The 7,149-nt window shown below is 44.8% G+C and overlaps 2 protein-coding genes across 2 annotated transcripts; one reads left to right on the top strand and one right to left on the bottom strand.

Annotated features, from left to right (window-relative positions):
* LOC118417534 (neuronal acetylcholine receptor subunit alpha-9-like) lies at positions 1-3,723 on the top strand. Its single transcript, XM_035823121.1, has 5 exons — positions 1-20; positions 190-377; positions 950-1,288; positions 1,564-1,696; positions 2,250-3,723. The coding sequence occupies exons 1-5, from the start codon at positions 1-3 to the stop codon at positions 2,734-2,736; spliced, it is 1,167 nt and encodes a 388-aa protein (XP_035679014.1). The 3' UTR covers positions 2,737-3,723.
* A 398-nt stretch (positions 3,724-4,121) lies between these two features.
* LOC118417107 (demethylmenaquinone methyltransferase-like) lies at positions 4,122-6,966 on the bottom strand. The gene is made up of 5 exons (XM_035822507.1): positions 6,880-6,966; positions 5,700-5,834; positions 5,205-5,340; positions 4,758-4,850; positions 4,122-4,363 (listed from the first exon to the last, which is right to left on the bottom strand). Exons 1-5 carry the CDS (start codon positions 6,964-6,966, stop codon positions 4,179-4,181), a joined length of 636 nt encoding a protein of 211 aa, XP_035678400.1. The 3' UTR covers positions 4,122-4,178.
* Between the last annotated feature and the right edge of the window lie 183 nt (positions 6,967-7,149).

Genomic DNA, 7,149 nt, shown 5'->3' with positions numbered 1-7,149 from the left:
ATGAGGAGTCATCGCAAGGCGTGAGGTTCCATTCCGATGAGAGTGAATCTGCAAATCTGTCCAGATATGCAGCTTGTACTGTTCAGTACAAACCCGGTGTGCTACGCCATGAGGCAATTTTACCGGGTATGCAGTACAAACAAACGAATATAAAAAGTTACAGGAATCTCTTTGTGATCACCCTTCCAGTGCCAATCCCCTCCACCAAGGACTACCCAAGGACGTGCCGGTCCGTGTGAGCAGCACCGGTCTGGTCCAGTGGAGAGTGGAGACCCTGACCACCACAGTGTGTGAAGCCAACCCCTTCCTCTTCCCCGCAGACACCATGGAATGCGAAGTCTGTTTTTCTGCAACCACGGCAATCGAGCAAACCATACGTAAGGGTTTCGGATATTCCCGAGAACTCTGATGTGTTTCTAAACATTGGCAATGCACAAAAAAACTGTGGAGTTGGAACTATCAAATTTGGTCTATCCTATTTCGTCAAGTGTTTCAAAATTATTTATATGACTGATAGCTTTCATTACTGCAGATCACTGAATGGAAAGAGACATGTTCCCAATATTATAACGTTTAATAGATCTTTCAATTGTAATTCTGGAGTCGGACTAAAATGGCTTCAATGTGACGTGCGTACTATTACAGTAGGAATGTTCTGGAACGACGCCAAATAGCAATTCTGGACTGACCAAATCTTCATTGGCGTCAATATGTCCTGTGTCATATTCTGGTAGCGATATGTTCTAGTGTGACGCCAAATAGTAATTACTCAAGCAACAGGATATGATTCCGGAAAAATCTGCTTTCCCCATTTTGATGTTCCAAATCATATCCAGTTGCTTGAGTAATTGTTATTGGGCGTATCGTATAACCGGGATGTCTAAACGTCATCGCCGTTCTAGTTTTAGACATTTAGAGACATCCTACATGTACTGTATATTAATTACAGAATGCCACGAGGGAGGCTCCACATCCGATGTGCGCCATCCTTGTGGCTCGTTCTCCACTCCAATAGCGGAGGGAGAATGGTACCGGAGTGACAAGATATTCGAACAAAATCAGACGGAGGCGTGCTTTGCCCTACAACTGTCGAGGATCCCGACGTTCCACATCGCCACTACTGTTGGACCCTGCATCATCCTGATTGTGCTGATGACCATCACCTTCATCATGCCCATAGGAGAGGGAGACCGGATCTCCTTCGGAGTGACCATTCAGCTCTCCATGGTCGTGTCTCTCGTGTTTGTAACGGAAGTTCTTCCTGTCAAGGGGGCTCTGCCATTTTTCGGTGAGTGTTAGGTGCTTCTTCTTCTCTTGATGTCATCACTTCTGCTACACTCTTCCGAACTCCACACATGCCCTTCCTCTGAGGACCAGAGCCTCAGATCTTCCTGCGTGCATGCTAGGTGCTAGCACTTCACTTAAACCATGCCATTTTGCAAGCAATCATTGAACTGAAACGCCTGACCGTTTCCAAAAGCATACCCAGTTGCTTCAGTAATTGCTATTTCGCGTATCTTACTACCTTTGTCTAATCTGGATTTATTATCTGTAATTTTACAGCCACGCTGATCATTGTGTGCATGGGCCTGATGGGACTGTTCCTCTTCCTCACCATGGCCGTCATCTTCATTCACGGCAAAGAGGGGAGCCTGTCTCCACTGGCGAGGGTTATTTTCCTCCGCTACACAGCAAGGTACTGAAAATTTATTCTCCAAGCTCACCCTACGGAGCCATAAGATAGTATCAAAGCTGGCCAAGGAGGATAGCCGGCCAAAGGGAGTCCTCTGCCAGCTTTTGATACTAATGCTACCATAGGACCTGCTTGGAGATTACTGAAAATTCGTCTGTTGCATCGGATCATATGATGAAAGATTCCATTTACGTCGCTTAAGCTTCTTGATGGTGTATTTCTTTCAGTCTTAGTCGTGAAGTAAGAAATATACCATACTACGAAGGACGTAACACCGAATTCTACTCATCACTTTCACCAAAGAAGCTTGAACCTTTGCCTGCAGCCTAGCTTACTTATTGATGTTTTGTTGGCAATTCCTGAAGATCGCGTAGAGATTTCCATGGAGTAGTGAGTCACGGAGTCCATTCCCTGTTTTCGTAGGAACGACTGAAATTGTGGAAATCGATAGCCACTTTCTAAAACAGAGAAATCCTTCATGCAGATTACAGGCGTACACGTGCTGTGGTATGCTTTGTTTGCACAGTGAGGAACATCAATTTTTCTATTTACACAGGGTATTACTTCTGGGAGATCTCACAGAGGACAAGCAAGCCAGCACGGGTACCGCGGCCGCTGACGATCCCCGGACCAACATCGCGCTTGACGATGACATGGTGGCTGAGGATGGAGGCAGCGCCCCTGAAATATGGCTGTGGGGTGGTGCAAAATCCAGGATGATCAGACGGGCATTTAAGCCTCCTACAGGACGTAGGTCCACTGGATCCTCGGGAGAGAACGAGATGACCAAGGCTGTGAAGAAAGGAAGCGAGGACCTGGTCCAAGCTGTGAAGATTGGCATGGTCGAGTTGAAGGACGAGATGAAGATTGGCAGGGCCGAGTTGAAGGACGAGATGAAGAAGCTGACCAAGGCAGTAAAGAACGAGGAGGTGGTGTCCGACTATACCCTGCTGGCGAAGGTCCTGGACAGGCTGTGTCTGATGATCCTGTACGTCATCAGCATCGTGGCAGCCATTCCTTTGACCAGGTATTTGAGCAGGTAAAGAGCCAAGAAGGATGCCAACAGCGAGAGCACGATGTACTACCAGAGGTGACAGGCTGTGTCAGCTGTCACATTTCCAAGCCGGGGTCCGGCCGAGAATCTTTAGGGAGCGAAAAGAATGACATAAAAGGCACCAAAATACACAACATTTCAAAATGAGATTCATGGGCACGATTTGTGCATATTTAATTTTCCGGCTGGGCCCCGGTTTGGAAACGTGACCTAAGCCTAAGGATGCCCCATGTCTAAATATCGGTGAACTATCAGCAGATTTCATCAAATAGCAGCCCTGCCTCTTGTTGTATATATGTATACTTATTTTAGTACTATTCGCCCAATAAGATAACATGTGTTTGTTGTTTGAAAAGCTACTTGTTGAAAGATATGTCGAGTTACTTTCGTTGCCGTTAAAAACAATGTATGTTCTTTAGAATAAAACCTCTATGCTGTGTTTGCAAGAGGGTTATGTAGAATGTTACCTAATGTGTTCGAAGCATAATAATGTAATGAACAACTTGCCAATTTAAGAATTATCATTCAAACTCTACAACTTCAATGTCAATGTCAAAGACTAAAATCTATGTGTAACTACTTTGTAACTTTTCTATAGCTACTTTTCAATCTTTATTAGCTTATGAATTGTTAAATTGTATTATAGTTTGTTACTTTTGGGGGAAGAGCATGTATAAGCCACGAGGCTTCCTTCCCCCCTGGACGTTCTTTCATTCTTTAATTTGTTTTATGTGTCTTTTTTTAATTGTGCAAAATAAATCAATTTTTAAAAAAAATCTAATTTACGGTTATCTAAGCAGAAATAAGCACAAACATGTGACCGTTGGTCTGTGACGTAATCCTGGTATATATAGGTTGTTTTGCTTTCTGTGGTGTGTGACGTTGTGCTTGTATCACATAATCATTACATTTATTGAACCTATGGAGTTAGTTTGTCTTACATATGTCTGCCACATGTGAAGCACAATACTATATTAAACAGCAATATCAGTGTCTTATGAACGACACCAAATGAGCACAGACACAAGTTTCTGTGTGTATGATAACACATAATTAATGGTTAATGACCCGCCCAGAGGTGTATATGGTGTGATAACGCCTGATCCTTCGCTATAACTACCGAATGAAATCACCGAGTGAGCGAAAGGCATTTTACACGACCTTCCTCACTCCAGCCAGGTGTAAAAATGGGTACCGTCGGGGAGGTAAAAGAAAAGAAGTCTACCTTTACCTTCTGTCTGTATTGTGTATGTGGCACTGTTGATATAATTACTAACTTGTCTTGAGTGCAGTGCCACATTGTCCTCGTCTGTCCAAAAAAGTAAAATGGAAAATAGTATCGTTGAAATGAGAAACAACACGACTAGAAAACGCTTTCAGTTTAGAAGTTTTATTTTCAGCTAAGATACATTTGAGCCGGACTGTCGCCCGCTACAGGACCTTGTATACGAAGGTGATCCCGTCTTTGTCTTCGTAGAACTTGGGGAAGGTCTCTCGGCTGACTCGTTCCCATAGTCCCTCGTCCTGCAGACGGGCCATAGTGGGCTCCAGCTTGTCCTTGTAATCCTCCACTGTGTGCAGGTACTCCTCACGGAACGTTATAACGATATAGCCACCTGTGGGCGAGACGGGGGCTGTTATAGGATATTTTATAAACGACATAATGATGTTTAGGATGTGTTAGTGTGTGTTTGTGTGTGCATGTGTGTGTGGCTCAAGCTTGCCCTTGTAATCGTCCACTGTGTGAAGGTACTCCTCACAGAACGCGATGACGATATAGCCACCTGCGGGCGAGACGGGGGCTGTTATAGGTTATGTTATGAATGACATAATGACGTTTGGGATGTGTTAGTGTGTGTGTGCATGCCTCTGTGTGTGTGTGTGTGTACGTATTTGTGAATGCATAAATGTGTACACCATACATGTGTGCTCTAAAACTCACTTTTTAATGTTAGTCCTATCTTAACATCGCTGAATACAGTGTGTTTAAAGTCTGGACCTTCTGCTGACCTGGTTTGACGACCCGGATGAGCTCAGGTAGACAGTCCTCCTTGAGGTGGCTGGGAGCGAAGGAACCGCAGCAAGCGATGGCGTCATAGGTGTCTGTGGAGGTCAGAGGTCATCTCAATAACTTCACTGCGCATGCGGAGTGATGTGCACTCTGGGTACTCTCCAAGCAGATGTTTGGCTTCGACTGTTTTTTTTACATGTTTTAAGGCGTTTTTGATCGTCTTTTTTGTACTGTTTTCTTTATGTTCGTTGGCCAAACTCTTCTAGAAAACGTCTAAAACACGCCAGAAAGCAGGGCCGAACCTTTGCTAGGAGATTACGCTGTGGATAATAAGTTTTTCGTGCTGTTTTCTTTCTTTTCATAAAATGTTTTTGAGACATTTTCAAGTAAAATTCCTGCAAGAGGTCAATAGAAAATCAGCATTTTTCTACAATACTCGGAGTTACCATTTTCGATGTCCAGACGGTTCGGCCCGACAAAGTCGCAGATGAGTCGTTTGTAGATCTGCTTCCTCTCGGCCAGGTTCAGCATGTCCTGACTCCCGTCAACAGCGTCTATGTCGGTGAAGCCCAACTGCACCAACTGAGGAATAATCAACCATTTAATCAATCAACCAACAAAGAAACCAACCCCAACCAACCAACCAACCAGCCAGACAGCTAGCCAGCCAGCCAGCCAACCAGCCAGCCAGCCACCAGCCAGCCAACCAACCAACCAACCAACCAAACAACCAACCAACCAACCAACCAACCAACCAACCAACCAACCAACCAACCAGCCAGCCAGCCAACCAACCAGCCAGCCAACCATTGGCGAAACCTCGAACATTAAACCACCGCGAAAGTTTCTGCATTTACAGTACTTATTTTGAGTTGTGCTTATTATTTCTGGTTGAGGCGGGGGAACTTGTTGATCACCCCTCGTACTTTAATATTTCTCACCTCTTCCCCGCACAGCCCGGTCCCGGCCGCCACGTCAAGGATCCGGACCTTCCCGCGGTCCGACCCGCCCAGGGATTTCGCTACAGCGTCTGCGCAGACGTTGTGACCTGTGTAGTGCAGCCGCGTCACGGTCTCCTGTGGGGAGAGGCAATAAGCTTACTCACGGTTTCATGTGCGCATGCGCAATGGGGTTGGCTGGTGTCAGAAATCTTACTTACGCCATCGAACAAAGTCATCTTCGTTTCACAATCTTCTTTTAATTCTTTCGTAAATGTTTCGCCGACCTTGTCGCCTTCAGCAGTACAAAATGAAACAAATAATATCAGTGCGATATGAACTAGACAACATGCGATATGAACTAGACAACAGGTCGGTGGAATCCGAACTTAACCTATATTTAGGCCACGCCAAATTAATTTCTTGGTTCTCGGATTTTTTTAGAAAAATATTGGGGCAGTCGGTCGAAAAAAAAAGAAAAAGAAAATTGCAAAAAGTCTGTGGTGAACTTATATAACACAAAAAAAACGGTAAAAGGTAAGTAGTCAAGTTTTCAGCTTTTCATGGCATGATTTAGAGAAATTAAATTGGTGTGGCCTTACGGAAGAATTGAAATAAAGTTGTGAAACGAAGAAGACTGTTCGATGGCTATGTTCTCTTGTGCCGGGAAAGTTTGAGTTTGCCGAGGAAGGGAGTTTGCTGTCACGGAAGGGAGTTTGCCGTGATGATAGCGAGTCTTTGCCCCGTCCAAAAGACTCGCTATCACTCGGCAAATGCCCTTTCCCGGCACAAGAGAACATAGCCAACGTTGAAAATCGCGACCCCCCAAAAAACAGCCCCGTTCCGAAGACTGCAACGGAGTCTATGATCTACCAACCAGGTGAAACTATTTACGGAAGCTTACTCACGGTTTGATGTGCGCATGTGCCTTGGGGTTGGCTGCTGTCAGAAGATCCGGGTGGTCAGAAAAAAGTCCAGCCTATCATCTGCTTGGAGACTACATTATAATATTGATACTGTACTGTCGAAAAGCTGCGATGTCAGAATATACGATCTATGTCAGAATGTATCTACGGTGAGATTGCAAACCACGAAATAGCCTAAATCCCCCCAAATTGTTTATTTGCTTATTTTCTTGTTTGTGTCTAAATTCTATGGCGTCAATTTTCATCCATCAACGCACCTCGTCATATTGACCAGCCCAGCTGTCGTAGTGCTTTGCTGTCGTTTCCGGGTCCAATTTGGAGTCGGATATATGATAGGTTGACATGTTGGGTTGCTGCGGCAACAAACACAGGGTACAAAGCTTAATTAGATAGTTTCATTACTGCCTTTCACTGTCAGCCTAGTGCGGAAGCGGATCGACATGAATAGTGGTTAATTTGTCAAAGGTGAAGCCCCGTGACTGGTATAAAGTTGTCGTCTAGACCATCGTCTCTATTTGAATGTCTAG

The sequence above is a fragment of the Branchiostoma floridae genome, chromosome 6 (assembly GCF_000003815.2).
Source record: "Branchiostoma floridae strain S238N-H82 chromosome 6, Bfl_VNyyK, whole genome shotgun sequence".
In the NCBI taxonomy this organism is placed as follows: domain Eukaryota; kingdom Metazoa; phylum Chordata; class Leptocardii; order Amphioxiformes; family Branchiostomatidae; genus Branchiostoma; species Branchiostoma floridae.
Note: the sequence above shows the minus strand (reverse complement) of the source record. Positions and strands in the feature narration are given on the sequence as shown.

What these genes read in the sequence shown, in the direction of transcription:
- LOC118417107 (XM_035822507.1), bottom strand. Translation starts at nt 6,966, where the DNA reads ATGTCAACCTATCATATATCCGACTCCAAATTGGACCCGGAAACGACA. An exon ending in GGGCTGGTCAATATGACGAG is followed by an intron (nt 5,835 to 6,879) that starts GTGCGTTGATGG and finishes CTCTCCCCACAG; the next exon opens with GAGACCGTGACGCGGCTGCA. An exon ending in CATCCGGGTCGTCAAACCAG is followed by an intron (nt 4,364 to 4,757) that starts GTCAGCAGAAGG and finishes TCTCGCCCACAG; the next exon opens with GTGGCTATATCGTTATAACG.
- LOC118417534 (XM_035823121.1), top strand. Translation starts at nt 1, where the DNA reads ATGAGGAGTCATCGCAAGGC. An exon ending in ATGAGGAGTCATCGCAAGGC is followed by an intron (nt 21 to 189) that starts GTGAGGTTCCAT and finishes TCACCCTTCCAG; the next exon opens with TGCCAATCCCCTCCACCAAG. An exon ending in TTCCTCCGCTACACAGCAAG is followed by an intron (nt 1,697 to 2,249) that starts GTACTGAAAATT and finishes CTATTTACACAG; the next exon opens with GGTATTACTTCTGGGAGATC.